The 27,724-nt window shown below is 41.9% G+C and overlaps 1 protein-coding gene across 3 annotated transcripts; it reads right to left on the reverse strand.

Moving 5' to 3' along the window:
• Positions 1 to 510: 510 nt before the first annotated feature.
• PURA (purine rich element binding protein A) lies at positions 511 to 27,292 on the reverse strand. 3 transcript variants are annotated; one of them, XR_014513144.1, is made up of 4 exons: positions 27,215 to 27,292; positions 25,154 to 26,717; positions 4,562 to 4,627; positions 511 to 1,836 (listed from the first exon to the last, which is right to left on the reverse strand). XR_014513144.1 is itself a non-coding variant. In XM_083448801.1 (2 exons), exon 2 carries the CDS (start codon positions 26,529 to 26,531, stop codon positions 25,542 to 25,544), a length of 990 nt encoding a protein of 329 aa, XP_083304927.1. In that variant the 5' UTR covers positions 26,532 to 26,717; positions 27,215 to 27,292; the 3' UTR covers positions 21,809 to 25,541. The 3 variants fall into 3 exon arrangements, 1 of the variants encoding a protein (XP_083304927.1); XR_014513143.1 differs by lacking the exon at positions 4,562 to 4,627; XM_083448801.1 differs by lacking the exons at positions 511 to 1,836; positions 4,562 to 4,627 and having other exon boundaries at positions 21,809 to 26,717.
• Between the last annotated feature and the right edge of the window lie 432 nt (positions 27,293 to 27,724).

The raw sequence follows: 27,724 nt of genomic DNA on the forward strand, positions 1-27,724 counted from the left end.
TTTTAATTTACCAAGTGTGTGGTCTTTTTCTTTGCTAGGGAAAGAGGGGGACTTTGGAAACAGCTTAGAAGGGCATATTTTAAAAGTCTAACAGCCTATATTACCATGCTTTACTTTGCTGCATGTTTTGTGATTTTAAATCTCTGCTGGGGTTTTCTCACCAAACTTGGATCTTGGCATCCAAGAATTCTCCTTTATATACCTATGTTTTCCTTGCCATCATCAAGATCATGGCATATATTTTGTAGGCACTGCTGCATTTAGAATCCTGAATTATATAATATTTCCTTATTCAACGTGTGCATGTTGTGGCTGTTACAAAATGGTATACTCAGCAGTCCTGTTAAATCTCACAGAAGTGTATGCTTTGTGTCTTCCTCAAAGCTCAGTTTTGAGCAACTGAATACATTTAAATTGACTGCTTCAAAAGATTTTCAAAACAGTAGGATCTTAAAAGAGAGGAGCCAGATATCCCCAATGGTTGACACTTAAAAATCACTATAATGCATCTTAAATCAAATAATTTATTAAGTAATTACATGTAAACACTTTATATTGACTAGCAAATACATTGCTCAAGTACTCCTCTTCCAACAACAAAGGAAAATACCCCCTTTATAAACAGAGTCAGACTGACGAAAGATATACATTCTACTGTACAGTGAATGTATATACAATTGACACTTTGATTTTCCTTATCTTATATTCATTTAAAGTGCAAAGGATATAAATTTGTTCAGCATTGCAAGACAGTGTCAATGGTAACTTTGGTCTATCAAGTGAAACTAGATAGCGGCCCCGGCAGTATTTTTAAAAAGCAGAGAAACCAGACCTTGCAGGACAAATCTTAAAAAAAAATAAATTCCTTTTCTCATATAATTGAAAATATTTTTAGACAGGAAATATACTATTCTGAATAAATGAAACGAACATTTCTTAGTTACAATCTAGAGTTAGTAGTTACATACATACAATTACACAAATACATAAACCACAGAATGTCTGAACATTGCCCGACATTGCCCATTAGATCAAAATACAACAGTTATGAGATGGTAGCCAGGAATAATAAAAACAGGATAGCAGCCATTTACATAAATAAAAGCAAATATTTTTGCCTAGTTCAACATTCCAATCTTCTAATAAGTGTGTACTCTTACAGTGTATGCTTGTATGATAATTAAAACGTTACAGAAAAACATGACCACCAATGGATATTGGTACATCTAATAAAGAGTAACTAGCCAAATAATAATCATAATCATAATAATGCAGAGATCGGAGTACATCTAATAAAGATTAACTAGCAAAAAATAATAATGCAGAGACTTGAGAGATTTAATTCTAGCCTTTCTTGAGAGATTTTTTTTTTCGTGGTCTTTTCAGAAAACTCACATGTGAAAAAATACGCTACAGGTTTTGTCCTCATCTTCCGAAAAGAAAAAAAAGGAAAAGACGGCTTTGCACTGCTAAATCCTTCCATGCAATCATGTACGAGGTGCTCAACTATATGGAGAATAGTTAGCATAAACTGTGATCATGGCTGCACTCTCCCCATCAGCTGAAATTCCAGAGATGGCTGAACTGGCCTCTCTTCACAATGACATGTACCTTCATACAAGGCTGGGTGGAGGAGTGGCTCTTGGGGCTGGAAAGGGGGGCTCGGGTGTAAATTTAACAGCACCCTATATTAGAGGATCTGCCTTCAATGCTCAGCGTAATAATGAAATCTTGGAATTCCAGGTTTATGTATGCAGGTACATAATCGTGTGAAGAAAGTGCTTCCGGGAACTAATGCTGTTTCCAGAGATGTCAATTGAATTCTTTGCCATTCATCTGAAATGTATAAGAAAGGTCCTTCAGTTTCACACATAACTAGGATTGTCATATTTCAAAAAGTGAAATTCTGGATAGTTGTTGAGCTTTTTCAGGCAAAGGTGTTTTTTTTTGGGGGGGGGGTTGCCCAAAGTTGTGAAATAAAACAAGTTCTTTAGCTATTTTTAATGAAATCTACACTACTGACATGGGCTGCCATACGTCCAGATTTTCCCAGACATTTCAGCGATTTTTATCCGGACGCTGTTTGCGAGGGCTGAATACCAACCGGCTATGTCCAGGAAGTTCTGGACGTATGGCAGCCCTAGGCATAACTAATGCTGTTTTTACACTGTAAACCTCCCTGTGCTCTTTGAATTAGGGGAGGTGTAGAAATTTAATTTACTACTACTACTACTATTAATAATAACAACACAGGGTTTATTGTCCTCCTCCCTTGTTCTGATGTACCAGTAAACAAGATGAAATGCTTGAGCTGTGTACAGAATGCTAAAGTGCCACTTTTGTGCAAGATTTGCTATAAATCAAGGGTTTCCAAAAACAGGAAAAATAGGGACATGTAAGGCCAGAGGAACGTTGCAAGCTGATTTTAACTACCTGCTACTGGAGTAATGGAAGAAGCATAGAAGTATAGAAGGGGTTTCTCTCTCTATGTGTGTGAGTGTGGCATGAGAACTTCTTTTTTTTAACTGTTTCTCTGATGGCCTCTAATTATAAAAAATATTTAAATATTTGCTATTTCATTATTTCATATACAATTTCAAATTGGCTTGTTAACAACCACTCCATTTTTAAGATATGAGACAACTACTGAGCTTTAGCAAATGTGGGCTTTGGAATTCCATGTCTTAAAATATGTATTATTATTATTTAGCCCCAAGAGAAAAGTTTAAGAATTGTACACAGAGCTACCTTCTTTCCTTTAAACTACTCATACAGTAATAATACTGATGGCAGAGAGTGGAAATGTGAAGTACCTTGAAATGATTTTACATGGATCATTCACATTAAACAATTAGATATTGACAGTGTTATAAAATTACAATATTGACAGTAAAAAACCAAGACTGATATACACCATTAATATAATCTTCTTTCCCATTTGAAATTACGAAGGAATTGCTTATATAGGAAAGGCTAATACTGTAATAGTATTTTTGCTTTGCAATTTGTAAGTGCTGAAGATAATTTGTCATTGACTTTAAATAAATGACTTCCCCTGTGTGTTCCACAGTGGTAACGGGTTCTCCTCAAACCTTTTGAATGCTTTGAAGAAGGGCCAGTGTCAATTGCTCAGATTAAAGTTGTTGCCAATTACATTGCACAAAAATGGAGGCTGCAAAAGGGGAGGAAAGGGAGTTTTCAATTGGGATAGGACAGTAAAGACTCAACAACACACTAGGATTTTACCCAGGGAATGAATGAGTTTTGATTTGTGCTGTCATCACAAATGTAGGGAACTCCACAGAGTGCCGCTCCCACATTCACAAAACTGGGCCAACAACATGGTGAGGCAACAGAATCCTCCCTCCCTTGGTCCCATATTGACCTCTGCATATTGGATGTAACATATAATTCTGTGGCCCCCAGAAATGGTTGGAGTCAGCTCCCATCAGCTCCTGCCAGTATGGTCACTGGTCAGGGATGGTGGAAATTGCAACATCAGCAACATCTGGGGGACCACAGGCTTCCCATCCCTGGTATGAATGATGCAGAAATGCATAGAATCCTACACAGAATGACCAAGATTCCTGCTCCCACATGCACGGGGCTCTCTCTCTACACGCACACAAAATTTAGGAAAGAATGCAAGCACATGGAGATATGGGTGCGTGATTTCACAGCCCTTCCGAGTGTGGAGGTTATCTTGTTTTGCAAGGTGATTCTGAAAGTATGTATGTATATATATTAGAGACTTCCTTAGAAAGAATGGACACTTGCACCATTAATACAACTGAAGCTAAATTACATGCATTATTATATTATTGTGAGCAGCAGCCTGCTTCTCTGATCCGTAGTTTCAAGTCATAGCAGAAGGTTGTACAGTGCTGGCTAGTTTTAAAATCCTACTTTTATTTTTAAAAGAATTTCGTTTTGGAAAAGAGACTTTAAGTCTGTATTCTGGAATTTAAAACATATTTCTAACTTGTTTTCAGTCTGGTGTTTCATTTTTACATTTTCCTCCTAAAATCTAGACATGCTTCCATATTCTACATCCTTTGCTGAAGAAGAAACTGGTTCTTGTGCAAGCTCTCAGTTATAAAGATCTAAAGCATCTGCATGGAAACAATTAAATTTCTGTAAGATATGTGCCAGGCTTCTTTACTAAAGTTATCCCAGTGTAAATTTTCTACGTTTAAAAAATATTTCCCAAAAGTTTAAAGGAGGAATTCAATGTAGTGCTAAGCATATAGCTTTGCCATTGCAAGCATTTCTGCACACTATTCTGGGGGTTCTCCTGCCCCCCGAGCAAATTTGGGGGAGTGCAGGGGGAGGGGGGAAGTCCTGTTGCACTAGTGGAAGTCCTTGTGTGGACTTTTGTTGACGGGACTCGCTAGCTAAAATCCCACTCGTGATTTAGGTTCATACAGACTAGCAAAGTTATTTGAAAAGTGCTGCAAGTACAACAGAACACAGAATACGACATGCTTGTCATTCATTACCTTGAAGGCGATAGAATTTGTAAGTCAGTGGGGGAGGACAGAAACAGGAAATGAAGACTGACCTTATAAACAAAGATATGTTTAGGGCTTCTGGTTTCAGGAATAAACCGATATTTACTGGTAAAAGTCTGCCAAAAAACAAAAATAGAAACATAAGATTACTGGTAAATATTGGTTTATGTGGAGTAGAAAAATTGTTCATATTCTTATTCTTTAAAACTGCTAGAGAGATGAGAGGCTGTGATGAAGGTTACCATGCCTGAATTCTTTTGGGAAAGTACCGGTAATTGCCTCAAACCAGAAGCCATCTGCTCATAGTGGGCAGTGGGACTCTGCACACCTAAATTTTCCAGACATCTTCAAGAGAACTTAACCATTCTGAATAATGCTTTCTGTCAGAGACAATTCTTTCTGTCCCAATTCCAGAATGTCCAGTTATGATTTTGAAAATTCACTTTTATTATAATATACAAGAAATAAATATGAAACTTAATAAAGAAATAATTTTTTTCTTTAAAGAAGCCTAATTCTGTTCATGTTATATACATAAAATGTATATACATACAACTCATAATTCAGTTGAATACAAATTAGTTTTATTTGCAGATGATATTCTTTTGTTTATTTCAGAACCTCAGACTAGTATTCCCATCTTGATGTTTCTGGTAAAATATCTAGTTATTCTGTTAATTGGTCCAAACTGGAACTGATGCCAATAGGTCAAAAATCTGATTGCACATTCATTCAAGGTATATCAATTCTGGATTAGTTCCAAGTCTATTAAATATCTAGTTATGTTAATACCAAAAGATATACAATGGTTAGTCACAGTTAATATAAATAAATTAATAAAAAAGGTTTCTTCAGATATTGATAGGTGGGAGTGGCTGAACACTACCCTTTGGGGAAAGGTGAATGTTCTCAAAATGAATATTACTGCCAGATTTATTTATATTCAGAGAGGACTTCCAGTTTTTATATCTGGATCATACCTTCAAAAGATAAAACTCCCTGTTTAGGAAATGTCTTTGAGGCTCAACAACACCGAGAACATTCTTGCAGAGAATGCAGTTATAAATTCTGAATTTGGAATTATATCATTATGCTTATTTACCATCAAATATTAAATATTGGTTTTAATTTTCTGACATAGGCAACCCTAGAATATACACAGACAGCACCTTTGGTTGGTTGGACAATACTAGGATCAAAATATTTGAAATATCAGCTGACTCCAGCAACAACTAAGTCAGTTAGAAGGATATAAAATATATTGGGGGTGTGTGTGTGGAATATTGATCCATTCTCACATGCTAAACTTACTTTGTGGGGAAACCCTGCTCTAAAAATTGCAAAAAATATGGCAACATGGAAAAATTGGATGGAAGCAGCTATATTGACTTTGGACCAACTGATAGATGAGGAAGATTAATTTTATACCTATGCTATTTTAAGACAAAAATATCATCTATCAGATGCAGTCCAATGGCAATATCTTCCATTACAACATCTCTTAACAAGGGTGTTTGGGCTGGTAGCCCTCTCCGCTTCCGAGTTACCTGAAATACTGGAGCAATTGGATGGCTCATTCAAAACTAGAAAGCCAGTGATTACTTTTTAGAAATATGTATTGGCAATAAATAAGTTCCAATATGCAGACTTTAAGAAATGATTGGAATAAAGTGTTGGAACTTCCAATACTACCAAGACAGTGGGAGAGTGTTTGTATGTTTTGTTCTGTACTTACTAAGATTTGGGAGAAAGTTCTGGAGTGTGTAACTATGATTGTGCAGAAAAGGTTAAAACTTTCAGAGAACATTATTTTGAACTATAAGCCTATGGTGTGGAAATTAACAATGGGACAACAAAAATGGACTCTACGCACCCTAATTGTGGCCAAGAGATTGATACAGATGAATTGGAAGAATCAAGTAACGATACCCTTTAATCAATGGATTGACAATATGACAACACTCACAACTTATGAACTGCTTACAGAAATAGGCTTTGCTTGGATAAATATGACAGCATTTGGAATGAGTTTATACAGAATGTAGTAGGCTATTAACAGCAATATATGTATTAGGATAATAACACTATATCACTTCATATAAGAATGTATGGGAGTACTGTATATTACACTGAATTTGTGTGTGTGTGTGTGTGTGTATATGTGTGTGTATATATATATATTACACATCTTTGTTCTTTTTTTCTCACTTCCCCCCTCCATATCACTTAATTTATTTATAATTGAAATTATTTCAATAAAATATTATTACAAATAATAACAAGAAGACCTCTACCTAGAAGCATTGTAGGGATTCATCCGTCTCTCACCTGGGAAGCTATTGTGCCCCTGAAAACTGAGCTCTCCCTAAGAGATGACAGCTCCTTCTAGCCCATAAATAGTTTGTTAAAGAACCTCCCGAACCATATGAAGGCCAGTCTCCAACATTCTACCACACTCTAGTGGCCAAGAAATACAACACAGAATAGGACCGCTGTTCACAGGAGGAGGCTGGATTCTCAGTAACTGGGGATGCGAGAAGGTGTGAGTCCCTTTACTTGCTTCCGTATAAGTTAATGGTAGTTGTTACTTTTACCTCGCAGGAGGAAGGAAAGTGCTGCAATTGAAAAGATTGCTGCAGGGAGAGGAAAACCCGCCCCGACTCCTACAGAGTGAGATGGTGGGAAGATGTACTTTCATGTACAGAATGCAAAACTGGTGCTGTGCACCTTCTCAAAGGTCCGTGCAAAATACAAGCCACATGCATCCCAAAACATCGGACATTTTTTCAAATGTTGGTGAAACCCTAAGATTCTATGATTCCATAAAAACTAATAATCTTAATTATTGTTTTTTAAATTTAGCCTCCCCCCCCAAAAAATATCTGAGCCCCTAAACAGTAGTTTAATTCAATTGTGCATAAATTCAGGTCTCAACCCCAAATTAGTCATTGCTCCAGGCAATGTGAGGGGTGATTGGAAAACTGGGGTGGGGGTTGCAAACCACCCCGTTACCTTGGCCAGACCACCTCCTGGTGAACTTTTGGTATCTCTCCCTGCATGGCTAAAAGACCTAATCACATAGTTTGTTCCTGAAAATGTATGGCATCTGAGAATTCCTGGATGCTATGAAGCAGGATTAGCCTCCCCATGTTGCTTGACTACAGCCTGCTAGTTGGGGCTCATGGGAGTTGTAGTTATGTTCTAGGGGACTTTTCCTGTACAGTGGTACCTCGGGTTACATATGCTTCAGGTTACAGACGCTTCAGGTTACAGACTCCGCTAACCCAGAAATATTACCTCGGGTTAAGAACTTTGCTTCAGGATGAGAACAGAAATTGTGCAGCAGCAGCACGGCGGCAGTGGGAGGCCCCATTAGCTAAAGTGGTGCTTCAGGTTAAGAACAGTTTCAGGTTAAGAACAGGACCTCCAGAACGAATTAAGTACTTAACCTGACATACTACTGTAGACAGAGCTGGTGATCCTGTCAATGACCTACTACCCCCCTGAAATGAGGATTTGTGAATGAGCTATTGACATGGTCGCTTCTGAGCAGCCTCCCTGGTATTCTGGGGAACTTCACAAATTAAAATGATCCAGAAGATGGCTAGAGAGGAAATGCCACAAGACATGAATGATCTGAAGTTGATCAAACTTGAGTGAGAGCACATAGTTGCACCTATTGTGTGGCTTCTTTTGCTTCCACTACATCCCCATGTAGTCATCCAGTTGAGCTTTGCAGAGCAGCCAGGGGGCTATTATCTGCCCCTATGGATGGAGCAATAAAGTCCTTTGTAACCTGCTGAGAATTATTTCTAAGGCACTTGGAGAAAGTTGCTTGCATCTGTAGCAACCTTGAGGCTTCTCTTATTTTAGTTGATGGGATGTGTAATGCGCCAACTGAGCAAGTGTCGTGGGATCAGTTTCTGTTACAGCAGCCTGGTGACAATGTGTCCAGCAACTTAACCTCGCAACTCTTGCCCATCTTGCCTAAGTGAAGCTATCTGATAGGTTCAGGGTGTGCTAATGTGCTGTTAAATGAGGGACTGGTGCCTACCGCCCTGAAGAACGCAGTAGCGTGGCCACTTCAAAAAAGCAGATCCACTCAACCCTGGATCCAATAGTACATGACTTGTCTGATCACAAATAACCCCGCCCTGTGGAAATTGCTTGAGAAGGTAGTGGTGGATCAGCAACAGGTACTCTTGGAGGCAACTTATTATCTTGACCCTTGCCAATCTGGTTCCAACCTAGCTTTGGCATCAAATCAGTCCTGGTCACCCAGCTGGATCCCATTAATTGAGAAATGGTCTGGGGGAGTGTGACTCTGCTACACTTGATCTCCTAGCAGCTTTTCATATTATCAACCATGGTATCTGCCTGGATCAGAGGCACTTTTTTTCAGTGGTTCCACTCCTATTCGCAGGACCAGTTCTGAAGAGCAGCACTGGGTGACTAGTTGTTAGTCCCCATATATAACATCTATATGAAGCCTCGTGGCATGGTCATTAGGAGATTTAGAGCATCAAATCTTTCAGTATGCTGGAAACACTCAGTTCTAGTACTCTATAGTATCTGAATCAGGAGTGGGCATGCAATTCCTGAGCCAGTATCTGGATGAAGTGGTAGGCTGGGAGAGGGTCAAAAGAGTGAGATTAAATCCTGGCAAGATGGAGGAATTGTGTGTGAGTTGCTCCTGGATCCAGGAAATTGCCTATTTGCCTGTTCAGGATAGGGTCACAAACTTTTTGAAGGAGCAGCCTTGTAGTTGATTCATCTTTGCCACTAGAGACTCATGTAGCTGCAGTAGCTGAAAGTATCTTCTACCAGGTTTGGCTGGTATACCAGCTATGGCCATTGCTCAACAGGGATAATCTGGCCATGGTGGTCCATATGCTGGTAAACGTGAGATGTGATTACTGGAATGCACTCTATTTGAGGCTGCCCTTGAGGATGGGCTGGAAGCTCCAGTTAGCCAAAATCCTGCTGAGAGGTTACCATCATCAGCACATTACACCTTTCTTAAGCATCTGCACTGTCTGCCTATATAAGAATAACAATATTATTATTTATACCCCACCCATCTGGCTATTGTATGGGGCCACAATAAGTTGGAAGGCAGTCTCTGAAATAACAAGAATGTTTGAAAACTATCTATTCATGACTAAAACAGGGAACTATAAGCTTCATCACACAAACTATCACACAGCATTGTAACATAAAGAGCAGTATTACAAAGTCAAAAGCTTAAGTGCCATGCAGATAAGATACAAGACTTTACAACACACTTAGTAGCTGCCATGGACTGGCTGGATGCAAAGGAGTGGTAGGAGGCATCAGTTGGAGAACCCCCTGGAGAACCAAGCCTAGGAAATTAGTGGTGGGGTGACAATGAGTGTTCACAGGGAGAAGCAGCAGACTGGAAGGAGGCATCAGCTGCAGAAGAGGCAGCAGGCTTTAGTGAACAGGAAGAGGCTACGGCAGAGAGCAGTTTGCACTTTGAGGCTGAAGCAGAAGCCGGAGGGGAGGGTGGTCAAGTTGAGACAGGCTGCTGAAGAATCCAGGGAGTCCCCCCCCCCTCCTGCTGCAACCAGCTCCCCTCCTCCCTTGTCTCCTAGAACTCTCCTAGAACTCCACAAAATGGGCAGAGCAGAGGGTGGTTGCACACAGAAACCACATGAGACAGTGTGGGAAAGACCCAGAAGAGGAGGAGTCCTACTGAGCACTGGGAAGGCTCACCTTCCGCCCTCACAACGGCTTCATCAGGGCAAGACTTCCTAGAGTTTCTGAGAATGCTAGGCCCAAGCTGTGCTTCTTTTCTCGAATAATGAGTTAACTTCACTGGCAAGTTATTGCTTTATTGAAGATCTACAGCCCTGACAGTAGTTGGCAAGACATGGATAATTGTCTTCCTTAGAGAAACACTACAGCAAACCTAATTTGCATGGACTACGGCACACTCATCTAAGTTAGGAGGGAGGGAGGGAAGGGGGGAGAAAGAGAGAGAGAGAGCGCAAACAATCTCCCAGATCCTGTCCAGCCACAATGAACCCTGCTGCTGCTGCTGCCTTCCAGTGTTTCACTACTTCCATATGGGCAGCCGCTTGCAGCACAGACACCAGAGCCTTATGTACTATTAAATAAATTCTGCACTCTCTGGTGACAGAAGAGCCGGCATCAGATCAGAGATTATATTTCTGAGATTCTACTCCAAATCTATATGATATCCTGAACTCAAAATAGACCCCTGACTTCCCATCCTCTATAATGCACATCTTTATCCCTATTCCAGAATGCAGGATGAAGTAGGAAAATGATAATAGGGGACGGCTGGGTGGGGGGCAGAAACCCGGCCCAGTGCTTCCAAACCTTTAGTATACATTCAGGAATGGGTTCCCCATGCTGCACAAAGCAAATCAGGGTACCCATGGGACAACCTTTGACCCTCTAAAAATGTAAACTATTTGCTTCAATTGTTGTAACCAATTAATTTCGCCAACGCTAAACCTCCTTTGTCACAGGCACCTTTGCTGATTTGGCTAAACTTCAGTCAACAAGGCAAACAATAGGGGTGACAGGGGTACCCCTGGTTAGTGCCCTATGGAGATTTACACCAGGGAAGACAGGCCCATTCATTCGAATTGTTGCTGTTCTGACTGAATAGAGCTGTTGGATTGAACAGATACATTTATCGCCCAACCCCCTTGTCCATTCAATACGATCTAATACCTTAATGATATCCACTGAGAACAGTACTGCTGGGATTCTGTATAACCACATTCAGCACCATTCTGATGGAGTCTGCTATATTCTACCCACGGATAAAACAAGTTTCATCAGGGGAAATATAGTCACTGATGAAAACATTCTGTTTGAGGACCATCACTGCTGATAGCAATTTGTCATCTTGGTTTATCAGGGCTATGGGATGGTAAAAGGCCACAAGGGCCACTGACTAGGCTTCAAGAGAACCACAATTTTAGATTGCTTACCCATGTCTGGTATGGTAGCCCACTCAAGAATCTTATTGAGCAGCTTGGTCAGCCATGAGGTCAGCTCAGCTCAGAAGGTCTCATAGAAGCCCCCCACTGAAACCATTCAAACCCAGGCAATTTCTGTTCTTTCATCATTTTACATCTTCATTGACTTCCATTTCTGTTATAGGCTGGTTCAAGAACTTTCTGTGCTCACCTAACAGAACTCTGAGGTGTACCCTCAACAAATAAGCATTTATGGATTTATGCATCTATGTATTTATGCACCTAAGCATTGTCCAAGGAGTAGAGGGAAGCACAGAATTTGATACCTCCTCTGTCTTAGCTTCACAACACACTTTTCCCTAATGCCTGTTACTAAGCTTCTGGGCTTTTTCTTCTTTAAGGCATGAGCCAGCAGTTTGAAGCATCTGTCTCCAAACTCTATTTACTTTACTTTTTGTTTTCATACTGCAAAAGCCATCACCCGAAGTGCTTATTGTCTCATGACTTGAGGAGAGTTGGCACGAAGCTGCCATTAAGCTTGTGTGCAGGCCCTGCCCCCAAACCAAGTAATCATTTCCTAAGATTTGCCCCCATAGGCAGAGCTCCTGGATGCTGTTGGCAGGAGACTGATAATGGCACATTTCCAAAAAGGAGAACCAAAAGTTATTCTGCCTGGTCCTGATAAATGCCCACACCGTGAGCTACACTATGGTTCAAACTGCTATGTTAAAAACATAAACCTTACCTCTGCCATACTGACTGTGGGACTACATCACAACTTCTGCAACCCAGGGTATTATACAGACATTGCCAAGATGTTTCTGCAGCACCAGAGGCAGAAGGTTATAATATATAAAAACCTTAGCCTTCTTTCTATTGCGTGCCAAAAACAAGTCGTGGCAATGCCAGCATTTGGGATCAGAGTGTCAGAAAGTTAATTAACCTTAAACTACAAAAGTTATCCCCTCACACCAGCGATCTATGGGCACAATACAAATCCTCACTTCCACAGTCCCGTTCTCAGTTCATAACTGGGTCTGGAGTACTCTGGATTCTGCCTCAGTGCAAGGATTTGAGTGCCACGTGATTTAGCTCTGTAATGTCAGCTGTTAGTTTCATGACACTAATCTTGGTTAAAAAAGAAAACAACACCAAACATATACACTAGTAATCTGACAAGTGCACCATGCTCATTCTTTTTTGCATACTGACTTAAACAGTTGTTTCTTGTACACAATGCCATGAGTAGTAAATTAGCCCCAATCAAAAGCAAGCTGTTACAAAATTGGTCAAAACAGCCTTGATATTTCCCTACAACAGAAACTACACAGCCTACCATGTAACCAAGAATATCAACACAATTGATGGACATCCTGATTTGTCACCAGAAATTAGAATGAATGTAGTCTCATTTCCAAATTGATCCAACTGAAAGGAAGTCAGAGGAATCCATATGATCTTAGCACTAATGGAAGACCAAGAAGGTGCTGGCAGCTTCTTTCCCTACTATATACATGGATGTCTAAAAAGGCCTGCTCTGTCCCACATCCTTCAAAGGCCATGTCTATGGTGAAGTTTTATTTCCTCGGAAATAATGGCTTATCTTTGAACTACTTGTTAGCATCTTCATAGCATTTATAGTGGAATTTGCATGTACTGTATCTTATTGATTGCTTTTAAAAGTAATGCAAGCCGCCATCCCAAACATTTTCTTTTCTTTTCAAGGAAGCTCACCAGCTTCCCATTAAAGCACATTTTCCCTTCTCTGAGCATTTTCTCTTCTAGATTCTCTTCTTTTGCCAGCCTCGCAAGTTAAAGTAATGAATATACTGTACTTGGACAGGAAAAGTCTGCCTTTTAAGTTCTGATTCCATATACCTCCAGATACAAGATGATGGACACTTACAGAAACATTAGTAGTATGGGCAATCCCCCATTTATGGGCGTTATGTTCTGAGGCACCACACATATATGTGAAACTGTGTATATTTGAAACACCATTGGCAAAGCCTGAAGAAACCTCTGAACCTCTGAAAATCCTTGAAAACACCTTAAAAAACCAGCAGCACTTACCAGACGTTAAATTCCGTCAAACTCCACCACAACTGCTCCCTCCAAACCTCCTTGCTCAAACTCCAACTCTGCACAGGTCTCAACAGTCGGTGCAAGGGTTTGTGGGATTGATAGGTACAGTTTTCACACCTTTCTGACCTTTCTGGACTCTTTTAGGAGCATTTTTTGCCATTTGGCACAATGCACGTATGCGCAGCCACACACATACTGAATGTGCATAAACAGGAGGGGGGGGCTGCATTCTTGCTGTTCATCTAAACTTCCATGCACAATTGGACTTTTGAATTGGCACAATAACTTCCTCCTCTTAAATACCTGGGGTCTAGTATTCAAAAATTTCACTGCTTCTTAGCACCATTACTAGGAAAAATAGGAAGTTATTTTCATAAAGCTCAGTGGGGTGGGGCTTACTTCCAAAAAACATAGTTAGGATGAGACTATAAAAATTATATTATCAGTGAAACACACCTATGAATAATTGTTTCATTCAAAACTTGACATTTAAGAAATATATGTTTTGGAACCTTGTAATTCACCAAACCACAGAAGAGGAACCTGCTGCAATATTCTTGAAATTTTTTACATAATCTAAGATTCCAAAAGGAGGGAAATTTAAACCATGTTTTTAGGTGGGCATAGAAATGGTCAGAAAAATATGGGATTCCTGAACCTCAAAGCATTTAAAAACCAAGCAAAAAACTGCTCTTACTCCACCATTCTTGACTAATTTTTTCTCAAAGAGGTAGCTACTCCTTGATTTTGTACTAATATACAAATTTTCTCAATTCTTTAAAGAACAGAATTTTCATACTTTGTATTGCTAAAGCTCATAAATCTAAGCACTATATAATATCATCAGAAATTGTATAACAGCAAAAGCAAACCAAAACTTTGCCCAGAGTCTTGCAGTCTACAGACGTGATATGCTAAGTAACACACACAAACTGAAATATCCAACTACAGTGGTACCTCGGGTTATATACGCTTCAGGTTACAGACTCCGCTAACCCAGAAATAGTGCTTCAGGTTAAGAACTTTGCTTCAGGATAAGAACAGAAATCTTGCTCCGGCGGCGCGGCAGCAGCAGGAGGCCCCATTAGCTAAAGTGGTGCTTCAGGTTAAGAACAGTTTTAGGTTAAGAACGGACCTCCGGAACGAATTAAGTACTTAACCCAAGGTACCACTGTATTCTACAAGTTACTATGCAATTCAGTTTGAAGCTTTTATGACCAGAGATTGTAGGACTTTTGCAGTTAGTAAACTTGGAAAGCTCGCCCCTAAAGCAGCAACTGACAAAACCACAAAACTCATTTTAAGAAGAGTTGCATAAATCTATCAAGCCTAGGCTAAACTAACATATTAATACCTACTGACAAAAATATTTAGGGTCTGTGCCCCTGCTCTCTCTGCATGGCCATTCCCCCATAAACCTCTAAAAGCTTTCCCCTCCCACGCCATGCAACCAAGTTCACTTTTGCCTTCCCAAGCCCATTTCTGAAAGCACTTCTCTTGTTCCGCAGTCCTACTATGCACCTGTTTTCAGCTTCACCTCTACACTGCCCCTCCTTTTGTGTAACCCCCCCCCCTTGCACACAAACCACCCTCAAGGCCATCTCCTCTCACACATGGCAACTATGCAGTACCCTTTGCACATTCTACCCAACTATGAAGCTACCAACCCCTCCTATTCCCCAGACCTTTTCATCTCCCTGCTTTCTTCTTCCACCCCATTCCATTTTTACCTTCACTCCCTTTTTTCTTCCACCCTCCTTACTTTTCTCAACTCTCCCTTGCGCACAAAGAACACCCATTTCCATCTATTGTGTCGCAGATAGCTCAGTTCTGCTCCCCCTAACATTGATCCCAGTGGCGTAGCGTGGGTTGTCAGCACCCGGGGCAAGTAATTTGCACCCCCTAACCTGTGGATTTGCGCCCCCTAACCCGTGGATTTGCGCCCCCTAACCCGTGGATTTGCGCCCCTAACCCTAACCCCCATATGTTGCGCCCGGTGCGGCCGGCCCCCCCCTGCACCCCCACGCTACGCCACTGATTGATCCTGCCCCCAATGTTAGTCCGACATGCCGCCACCTCTCCAGTTGTGCTCTCCTGCTCCCTTTGCACATACACAACACTTTCACCCTCATCCTTTCTTCAGTTCTCTCTTGCACACAGACCTTTCTCACTTTCATGCCTCCTCCTCTCTCCCAGTTCTGCAGCTTCCTTTGCCTGCACACCTCATGCTGATAAATGATCCTGTAAGATGAATAGAATCCTAAGAGCAAGGCTGTCAGCTTATTCAGTTAGAGCATGTTAAGTTCGGCTGATGGATGTTGTACATAGAGGCGACTCCCCACTCACACTTGTTCTACTTGTGCTCAACTGCACGTATGTGTGGTGCCAGGAAATGATTAGATAATTCAATTCAGAACCAGTAATGGCGGGAGAGAGCTGGAGAGTCCTCATGGCTTGCAAGGAGACCCAAAGAGAGCGTCAGTGGGGAGGGAGGACACACTGAAGAGACTGGAGGTGCAGCAGGGCTTGGTGCGGGGGAGCAAAGCCTCCTTTGTTTTCCCACCATCCTCTAGCGTCCTGCCGGCCCCAGAGCTTCAATTCTAGTTGTCAGTATTTTTGGATACAGTCTTTTTGGTATGGATTGGAGAGCGGCAGAGAGGGGGTTTAGAGAGTGCTCCCTGCTTTACACAATTTCACTTATCTGTGCAGGAGCCCAGAACATAACCCCTGTGTAAGCGAGGAGTCGCCTGCATATGTGTCTGCTTGCTAATAAAATATCTTCTAAAGTACTACATAGAGTCTGGTACTTCATCCTGAAGCCAGCACAGTGGACCAAGAGGTGAAATACAATGGTGGGAAGGTACTATGGAATGTTTGAGGGCTCCACATCCATTCTCTCTCTCACATGAGACAGTTGAGGACTGGAGAAGGCAGAATTTTAAAACAGCCATTGTTTTCTTTCTCCCTGTACTCAAAGAACAGGCACAAGTTTGAATAAAGCAAGGGAGGAGGGAGACTGAGGGGTTGTTGCTGTTTTAAATAAAAAGTTTAACAAGGAGAAACAGTAGAGATAGGTACAACACAGGCGCTAACGCCAAAAGTTATCATAACAGAGCCTTTCCAAAGTCCTTTCTCACTGTACTCAGACCTCGCCAGTATCACCCCTGCCCTTAGTTTTCCCTCCAATGATGCAGAGCCCTCAGATATTGCATCGCATGAAAGGTGCTTCACACAAGCTTCTGCCACTGTTTCCTCCATCCCTGCTTTACTCATACTTTCCCCTTGTCAGTGTCTCTCCATTCTTACTCCCGAGCCATGGACACTGGCGTTGTGAAATATGCCTTCCCTTTTGCTCCTCTCCCCTGACTTCCTTCAAATCCAGGACCGTGACGTGGTACCGCAACCCTCCAACGAGGGCCATACAATGGCAGCCTTACATTTTTATGTATATAGGAAGAAACAATTTGATTTGCATTCAGCACACTATTTTAGAATGGACGTTTGTCAAACTAAGGCAAATCCTTGAGTAAGTTCACCGGTATAAATACCCTCTGCATTCAGTATCTCTAGTGTCCAGCAAATACAAGAAGCTCCAAGAATCTCAAGCCACCTCAATGTTTGTTTGCCTGACTTACAAATCCACAAAGTGGATTTTTGGGTGAAAATTGGGCAGAGTTATTGGTTTCTTAAGGAGCCTAGAACTATGAAAACTATGAAAACTATGAATATCCTCATGACCTAAGCCTAAAAATATGAACGTCTGAAATTCAAGATAGCCAAATTACAACCCAATCTACAACCCAGGTTAGGTTGACTATATTTCTTGAAACCACATTTGTTCCAAATCATTACAGTAGTTACAATAAGACTAAATCAGTTTTAGTTATATAGCAGTTATTGATAAAGGCCCACCATAGTCTAAGCAAGGCCATTGATCCATCTGAACTCTATATAGTTCAGTTAACAGGGATACACATAAAATTATACTTTCACTTGATGCTTCCTTCTGCTGTTTCCAAGTCTGACAAAAGAGTGATTTGCATATATGCTTTCAGTTACTTTAGATCCTCCCCCAACAAGCTAATTATTCATATTCAAGTTAAATATGGTACCAACACACAAGCTCTCAGAAACAAATGCCACTAAGGATGTTTGTTACAAAAACCCCTTTGGGTTGTTAGAAAAATTGCAACTTTTCATCTACTTAAACAAAATTATAAATGCCATTGTTATAAAGTTTACCTCTCAAAGGAGGTTGTTTTGTGGGAGGAACTTAATGGAAAAAACGTGTGCTGCTAGAGTGAACTTTAAACAGCAACTTCTAATGAAAAATAAATATATACTAACCTAATAGAGCAACATTTCAACAGCAAAACTATTTATTTAAAGCATTTATATGCTGCTTTTCTAGCATTCAAAGTGATATATAAGCAAACTTTATCTTTAAAAGAAGTTAAACAGAGCAGCTGGTTGTTTTTTTTAATTAGTCAGCAAAGAAACTCAGTCAGTTTTGCCAAATAAAAACTGAAACAAAGTTCCAACTTTTTCTGAAAGGCTAAACACCCTCTAGAGCAGGGGAAGTCAACCTTTTTATACCTACCGCCCACTAATGCATCTTTCTTGATGGTAAATTTTCCTTACCGCCCACCAGTGCTCAATGGAAGGAGGATTCCGCTTGTGCCGTAGAACCCCCTACCGCCCACCTAGAATCCTGAAATGCCCACTAGTGGGCGGTAGGGACCAGGTTGACAACCCCTGATCTAGAAGATCCAAACACGGGCAACTGTAGCAAAGAGCCTGACATTGCACAGGGCAGAGACTGGTTTCCCGAGCAAAGACAGTGTGATGGTCTCTCTATAGGCCAAGGAAGTCTGAAGATACCTGGGTTGCCGGATGAGAAGGCCTATGGAAAATAAAGCACCAGCACTTTTCTGTGGGTCTGGAAGCAACCGTAATCAGTACAATTGTCGCAGGACTAGTATAACATGTACCCATCTTCCAAATATTCACCAAGGGGTAAATAGCAGCACTTTGCACAATCTGCAGCTTCCATGCCATCGTCAAGGGCAGCTCCACATTCATTGTGTTTAAAATTAGCATCAAGGCTAACCACTACAGTTGTCACATGTGGAGAAATGGAAAGCCGTATGAGATATGGCATATGTGGTACACTTTACCAAAATATTTGATCCTACCTACATTTTGATAACAGAAGATACACTGGGAAGAAGCAAACTGGGAAGGGACACACGTTTCTGTGACCACTACTCAAGCCACACTTCAACTCCTTTGGACTTGTTTTCACAATGTAAAATAAAGGGGGAGATTCAACTACGTTTAACTCAAGAGTAGACCCACTGAAATTAGTGGGCCTGCCATAGACATGTTCATGAATTACAATGGGCAAAACTTTGCTAAATACTACCCAAGGAACATAGTTACACCAAAAAGCCTCAATGTTTTGCAAAACTAACAGGGCAGTTTATTGAGTCAAAAACAGAACAAAATGCATTCATCTTCAAAAACTGAAATGAACAGATTCTGTTACCAGTAGTCAGGTAATCTACATATGGTTTAGCACTGCACTACTGAAAGATGTGGTGCCCTAAAGGGCAAGAATCAGCCCCCCCCCCCTTTGCAGCAAATATTAGTTTTAGACTTTGCAAAATGGGATAAAGCTTTGTATTGTACAAGAGCGCATACTGAAAAATACTAGAAACTTTATGAACAACACTGGATTCTTGGGGGGGGGGCATTTTAAAAACTCTTCAAAGGGTTTGCAAGATAACCCCATACATCTGCAGCTATTTTTAAAGGAATTATTCAGAGGTCACCTTTATACTGCCTCTTCAATGCTTTAGAGGAATGACCAGGTAGAGATGCTAACATTAAAACAAGCTTTAAAATTTGCAGAAGACAAATTATTTTTTAAGAGGCCAAGGTTGCAGGCACCTAAAATGACTGATGAAGCTTGCAGTCCTTTCAATGAAGCTCATGGCAAAGATCAGGATCTAAACCACATAACTAGGTCTAAATGGCTACAGGAATGCTCAACTTTATTGAACAGCAGCTGTCTGTGCTACATGATGAGCATCTTTAGAAACAGGCATGAGTTTCAGAGTAATTTGTGCCTTGGAATATGTCTCAGGGTCTGCAGTTCACGGGGAAGAAAAGCCAAAGTCCCCATTGCCCAATATCTGGGCAGACCTCTAAAGCAATAGCCCTCTGGATTCACCAATCAAATTGTTTTAAGTTTGAAATCAAGGTATGCATGGGCCAAGCGCATTCTATTACTCATATGAAGCATATTTTACGCATTGTATATATCAATGCCAGAATTTTTCACTTTCAGCCTTCATAATTTTAAGCTGGTTAGACATGAATCGCTCCTCTGAACACAATGCCTGTTGCTAAGTAATCCACAACATGAAAATCAACACTTTGACAAGTGTTGTCTTTGATCAAGAATTCTTAAGTGATGGTTAAATCTTGATTAAAAATAAATAAATAAACAAATCCGTGTTTAACACTGCAATCCTATGTGTGCTTACTTGGAAACAAGCCCCACTGTGTTCAGCGGGCCTTACTCCTAGGCAAGTGTGCACAGAATAACAGCCTAGAAAAAGCTTTGGAGAAAAAAATGGTCAGCAATAAAATTCAATAAAAAATGGACTCCAATTCATTGCTACTTGCCCAATTCAGGAAGGCCTCTACAGCATAGAGAAAAGGTTTGGAGAATCAGGAATGTGCTCACCTGTTCCTCATCTTACCACATACCAATTCCTTTTTCTGTTTCCAGGTTTCTTCTAGCCAGAGTTTGCTAGCGCATCTAAATCAGGCTACGGTTTATGACAACCTTCAAACAAGGCTTTTAAGCAGGCATACAACCCGCACTATGAACATAATTATTTAGCCTTTTGAATAAGATTACATAGAATCTCTAACTGAAGGAAACCTGGAAATGGAGAAACTGGCACATAATAGGTTAGGAGCACATGGGACACATATTCTCAATGCTTCAAACAACTGTTTGGATGTCTGGAATGGATGTCACGAACAGGCCACTGAATATTAACAAAGCAACTTGGACATTAAAAGCATTTCAATATGTACAGTTAATATTTCTCATTTATCTCCTGTTCTGCCATTTCAATGGCTGCAGTTTCTCAGGGCACATATAAAACCTTGGGCATTAGTACATGCAATAAATGAAAAGTGAGTACTGTACAAGCAAAACAGATCCATTGCCTTTTTATTATTATTACAAATGTACTGACCAGTTGGCTTCAAAAAGATCTACCTATTTAGGTATGCCAGTACAAAGTAAAAAACTATTTTACAAATTAAATAAAAACTGCCAAAAATAGTATTTTAATGGGAAACAATTATAAAATACTGCGAGCCCATTGTGGGTATTCTGACCATTGTTTGAATTATTTATTATTTCCAACCTATCAGAAGTCGGGGTGTATATTTTTCCATGCAGAATAGGTAGGATTTGTTAGTGCCTTTTTAACAAAATGTAGATAGCAAACTAACAGCCATAATAATATATACATTCAGTAGTGAATATATATATTATATACTTTTAGTCTCTGTGTGTGTGTGTGTGTATTGTACACTATTAGTGAATAGATATAGTAGTGGATACAAATCCCATTTGTTTGTTAGCCAACTACAGTATACAACAGAATGCACAGCTTAAAAGGGACATGGCTGATCAAAGATGTGGTTTCAGTGCTGTTTTGAAAGCCAAATATGTAATTGTTTTCAAAAGAAGTTATTGGCCTACGACGGGCACTTCTAAGCTTTCTTTGCTGCTTGATATGGTAGTTCTTTGTACAGTAAACAGATCTATTACATTTTACAAAGTTCTGAGAAGGTGGTTCTGTTTTGTAGTACTTCTCAAAGAGACCTACATAGCGCAAGCTGCAACTCCTGCAAGAATACTTTAAAAAGTGACACTGTCAAGTATTTTTCAGTTAAATGTTTACATTTTCACAAGTTTCCCACCACCAGTATGCAAGGCTTGCCTTTGAACTTGAAAATATTCTTACCTCAACCCTCAATCATTTGTTTAGTAAATGCTGGATTCCCTGCTCATTTCTTCTGGTAGTCAAATTCTATAATTTCTTCCCTATTCAATTATTTTATTTTTATTACTTTAGCTCCCCCTCTGGCTGAAAACTGCATTTTACAGCATAAAACAATAAAGAGGCATGAATCAACAGTGTCTAATTTTTAATGTGTTTATTTAATTTCTCAGACAGAGCAATTAAAAAAAAAAACATGTGGACTCAAAGTAAGGACATTATTTGCCATGCTGTAATCACCTGAAAGGGAGGTCATGTTTTAAATGTTAAGTTACTTGACAGTGTCGCTTTAGCTTAGAAAGGAAAACAAAAACAGACTATGTTTGTATTGCAGTAGATTTCAAGTTTTCTTGCACTTCATATAAAGTAGCATTATGAGCTTGGATCTTTCCTACAAGACACTGAAAACATTAAGGAAAATAAGGCATGTTTTCCAAAGGTGGATTGCTTGGCACATTTGAGCATACTGTTTTTTGGAACACCAAATATGGTCAAATATACCTCTCTCTCTTTTTTTGACCCCCTGACCTTAAGACAAGGTCTTTTCACTGTTGCTCATTGTAAACAGTGAGCTGCACAACCATGGTAAAGAACTGAGCACCTCAACTGGGAAAAGTGAAACCCAAAACAAGGTCATTTATAGTCAACATAACATATTATGACTATGAATCAAGTCAATGCACAATATCTACAGTGTGCATGTAAATCACAACGTTGAGACTTAGGACGCAGAATGCTGCTGAAACTGTGCTGATTAGCAGACCATACCAGGACAACTGCATAACCCACACATCAGCTTGACCTACTCAGATCAGTGGTAAGATTCTCAAATGTGTGGGTCAAGTAGAGTTCCTTTTCATGCATTTTGATTCTCAGAAAAAGGAAACAGGCAAAATGCTGATTCTATTGATTCCAATGACTAAACCAATCTACATGTTGGCTGGAATCAGACAATAGGTTTTCAGAGAGTAAAAAGTGATTTGAGAGAGTCACTGCTTGTAATATGTATGCGCATTCCACTTTGGCCTCTTAATTAAAGAGGTGCTTGTTTTGTTCTATGAACCTGCAAAACTAACCCTTTATCAGAGACAATAGTGGGATAAAATGGAATATAGCTTCATATCATGAGACAAAACACTTTCAGCTCTTCTGAAGACAATTGTTTATGTCCAGCCAAAAACTGAATAAGGATTTTGCTCTTTAACAAAGTTTATATTAATTCAAAGAGAATAAAGACACTTTGCTGTACACCGACCTACACAAGTTATTGCTAAAAAAATAAAAAAATCTGCCAATCTGCAGTATTGCAACTTTTAAAACTATAATGAATAGTAGAACCGAGACAACCAAATAGCAGAATCTAAGCAATTTAAAACTTTCCTAACTACCTGTAGCATGGAGAATGCAATTCTTTCACCATTCAAATGCAGTATTAAACTGCTCAAACTCTCCAATTAAAACAAAGGCGGCTTACCAGTCAATGTTTACATGCAGTCAAAAACCATTTCAGTTATCATATTACGCACCATGGGAGCTTATTTTTGCTATATGGAAAAGTGCACCTTAGAAAGTAATGTAATAAATTCCAGTGATTCTCAAAACAAAAATTTCTAACCACTATAACATTATTGCACATGTGGTGCTCTATGGACACCAGTAGCAAAATTGTTAAACTGGAAATGGATGATACAACGGAAACAGATTTTATATTGACACTTAACAGTGCATCTCCAAAAAGGGAATTATACTTTAATGAAAACAGAAAATACATTTCCTTTGAACAATCTCTTTGTCTTTCCTAGGCCCAACCTCTTACAATCAATGAGAAGCTTAGAAAGTCTCTTTCCTACTGGTAGCATCTTCAACATACAGCAGTTAAATCTAAATTGTTAAATTTGTCAGGGTGTTAAGAAAATGAATACACTCCAGATCTCAAGAATCACACAGATTCTTATATTGTTGACTGTTTCTACAGAATTCCAACTATTTTTCCTACTGTTTTAAGGCATCATTTATAACATATTCTTTTCACTTGCAATGATGATAGTCATGCAGCAGTTTAATGATAAAAATATATTAATATTTTACTATACAGCAGCAAGAAGTTAGTCAATTAAAAGCACACAAACATTTTAAAAGAAAAAACCTGTAAAAGTATATTACTACAAACAATTGCAATTTGGAGAACACTACTTGACAGATTAGTGTTCTGACAGACTGTTTTCATACCCTACAGTTCTGATATAATCACACAAAGTACATACTTTTAACTGAAGGGTTGGGGAGCTTGCACAGTTGGGGGAGGGGCAGGGTATCCTTACTACATGTATAAAGTATGTAGCCAGTAATAACTAGCACCACAGCTACATTAAAATTTCTTTTACAGCACACCAACTTGGCTTTCACTTTTAAAGGAAATTCAAAATCCATGGCTCAGTAGGATTACTCTATAATCATGTTGCATTGACTTCCATGACAGGCCTATATAAATTAGTTAGCACTAGCACAAAACAGGAGTTTCAATTCAGACTTAAACAAGTTAAAGGGATAGTGCTAGTGGCCACACACAGGAAAAGAAACAAAAAACCTTCACCGCCTGTTATTCAAAAACAGGTTTACTGGAAATTGCTGCACGTGAAGTACTTTAAGTACACATCATAAAAAAAATATATTATGAACAATACAAGTACATCTCATATACACAATAAGGACAATATACCTACTTAGTTGTAAACCAAATAGGTGCAGAAAAATATGGGAGATCATCTCTCTCTCTCTTTCTCTCTTTCTCTTTTTAACTATTTGAATAACTTTGGTTCAAACCATAAAAATCACAAGTTAGCAAATTTCATTTAAATGCCTTTTTAATAATTTTTCTTCATGTTCACAGAAGTTTCACTGACCATTTTATATGTTTAAGGTCCAGATGCAATGCATATTGTATAAAAGAGAGCACTTATTGTTTACCTTGCATGAATTAAACCTACGTACCTTTTAACTCTACAGACTTCTGCATAACATTTAGACAAAGCTCAGACACACAGCATGCCTAGCCCTCATATATATATACACATCTCTAATCACAGGTATATAGGGTGTCAAATATACTATAATAACCTTCATGTAAGGTTTTGAAATTTGGTAACAAAATGAGAAGAAAAACTAAAAATATTATTTTACGTGTTCTAAAATATCTCTTTTTGTGCTAAAGTCAAATGTTAGCTCAACATGAAAAGGACATTTTCTCTTTTTAATATAATTCAGCAATATTTTAATCTTGACCATTTTTGCAAACACTTTTTTTTTAATAATAATAATAATAGCTTAAACGTGTACAAAAGTTCTTGGTTAATTAGGGAAATAAACACTCAGTTCTTTATATTTTTAATCAAGTAGGAAACACAGTTCATCATATATAATGTTATTACTTTTTTTGTAATTTTTTTTGTTTTTTTGTTTTGTTTTTTTGTTTTTAGCAGCTGCTTACTGTTTTATACGATGGGCAAGAGTGGAAGGAACAATCCAGCGATGGGGTGGAGAGAAAGAAGTTGCTTGCTCGGCTGTCAGTTTTGGTGGTGGGTGGGTGGTCGGTGGTGCTCCCCTTGGAGTTAGAACAACAGGTAATATTTAACTGCATGTATTATTTTCAGTGTGTGGATGTCGGTTTTCTCTCTCTCTCGCTCGCTTACAGTATCTCTCTCTCTGTGTGGCGATGTTGTTGTTGTTTGTTGTTGTTGTCGTCGTCGTCATTATTATTATTACGAGTGTCTCTGTGCAGCAGGGCAGGGAGGAGGCAGCCAAGTGGGGAGGAGGAGGAGGAGGAGGAGGAAGGCAGTGGGGAGGAGGAGAAGGAAGGAGGCAAGGAGGGATGGAGATCAATCCTCCTCCGGCTCCTCGGCCTGCAGCAAGGCTCCCGGCGGGCCGGCGGCGGCGGCGGCGGCGACGCTGCTGCTGCTGCTGCCCCCCTCGGCCTCGGGCGGCTGCTCGGCTCCCCCGGAGGAGGGCGAGGAGGCCGCGGCGGTGGCGGCGGCGGCGGCCGCCCGCTTGTCCCTCTGCTTCTCCTGGATCTTCTTCATCTCGTCCGAGTACTTGCAGAAGGTGTGCCCGAACTTGGCCCACACCTTGTAGGGGACGGTGATGGAGTTGCGGTAGGTGGGCTTGACCTCGCTCACCCGCATGAAGACGCCGTACTTGTTGGAGCCCACGTCGAAGAAGAAGCGCTTGTTGTCCACCGTCAAGGAGGTGCCCTCGGGCAGCTCGGCCGGCTCCTCCTCCACGCCGTAGTCGTCGATCAGCTTGGCCAGGGCGTCGCGGAACTCGATCAGCCCCTGCGCCGGCAGCGCGATGGTCTGCCCCTGCGTGGAGCCCAGGCCCGGCCCGCGGTTGACCGTCTGCCGGATGCGCAGGAACCGCCCGCGCTGGTTCTCCTTCAGATCCATGTAGTACTTGCGGTTCTCGCGCACCAGGAACTCGCTCTTGAGGGCCCTCCGCGGCTCGTCCGCGGCCTGCGCCAGCTCCGGCGGCTGGCTGGGGCCCAGCTGCGCGTAGTGCTCGATGAAGTCGCCCAGGTAGTCGCGGAACTCCACCGCCACCGACATGGAGAGCGTCAGGCGGCTCTTGCTGCCCCCGGCGCCCACCTCCGCGATCTTCAGGAAGCGGCCCTTCGCGTTCTGCTTCACGTCCAGGTAGAAGCGCTTGTTCTGGATGTCCACCCGCTTGGAGGCCAGCTCCTGCGTCTCGTGCTGAAGGCCCACGCCGCCGCCGCCGCCGCCGGGCCCGCTGCCACCGCCACCGCCGCCGCCGCCCGGGCCCGGAGCCCCGCCGCCGCCGCCACCCTGCTCGCTGCCGCTATCTCTGTCCGCCATGATGCTGCCGCCGGGCCTCCCGAAGCCCGCCTGCGCCCCCCGCCGCCGCCTCCGCCGCCGCCGCCTCCTCCGCCTCCCGCCGCCGCTACTGCTCCTGCTGCCGCCGCCGCCGCCGAGCCAACCCCCTCCGCCGCCGCAGCCGCCGCCACCAGCAGCAGCAGCAGCAGCCAGCCGCTCTCGCGAGATCTGTGGAGGAGACAGAAAGAGAGAGAGCGGCTAACATGGCAGAGAGAGAGAGAGGCGCGCGCGACTGTGTACAGTAGCCGGGAAGGGAGGGAGAGAGAGTGAGGCGGCGGGGGGAGGGAGGGAGGGAGGCGGCGAAGGAGCCCCAGGATGGAAGGCGGCCGCCGCCGGCAGCGCCCCGCCGCCCGGGCCGGGCGAGGGCACAGAGGAACAGCCCGCTTTAGTGGCGCTCAGGCCCCACCCACCTGCCCCTCCGCCCGGCGCCCGAGGCTGCTCCTTCCAGCCCCTCAGAGGGACCCGCGCCGATCCTCACGCCGCCGCCGCCGCCGCCGCCGGTCAGAGGGAGGCAGGCAGGGACAGACAGACCCCGCTTTCCTGTCACTCGCCTCCTCGCGCGCGCACACGCGCCGACCGGCGAGCCCCCCCCCTCCCACCCCATTAAAAAAGGCTGAGGGGAAGGGAGACGCGCAAGGGCGACGCCGAAATAGCCCCGAACTGACCGGTGTCCGCGGGGCTCCCGCCGTTTCCCCTCAGGCGGCGTCTCTCAGGCGCTTCTCCACATTTCTCCTCAGCGGGAAGGCGGGAGGGAGGGAGGCTCCCACTCGGACAGCCGCTCTTTCCCTCAGGCGCGGGACCGGGACGGAGGGCTCGCGAGGGCCTCCCTCAGTGACAGGAATAACAAGAACAGGAATAAAAAGTGCCCGGAAGGAGGGGGAAAAGGAGATCCTTCATGAGAATCGCTTCCAACCCGGGTTGGAGGATGCCGACGTGCCTCATCCGTGTCCGGCGAAGAGGAAGCAGAAATCTCTTCCATCTTTCCACAATAAATATGCTGCAGAGTCAACGCCACACAACTTTTTTGGGCGCGAGGCTGGAGGGCCGTTTCGGGATACCTGAGGTAGAGCGGCGGGAATTCCCGCCCGCCTCAAAGGTCCTGTCTGGACAGCGGCAGAAGACCCCTCCGGCCGCCCCCTTCGGGCTGCGCGCCCCCCTCAGAAAGGGCGACCCCG

This window comes from Podarcis tiliguerta, assembly GCF_965153285.1.
Source record: "Podarcis tiliguerta genome assembly, chromosome: 7".
Classification (NCBI taxonomy): Eukaryota; Metazoa; Chordata; class Lepidosauria; order Squamata; family Lacertidae; genus Podarcis; species Podarcis tiliguerta.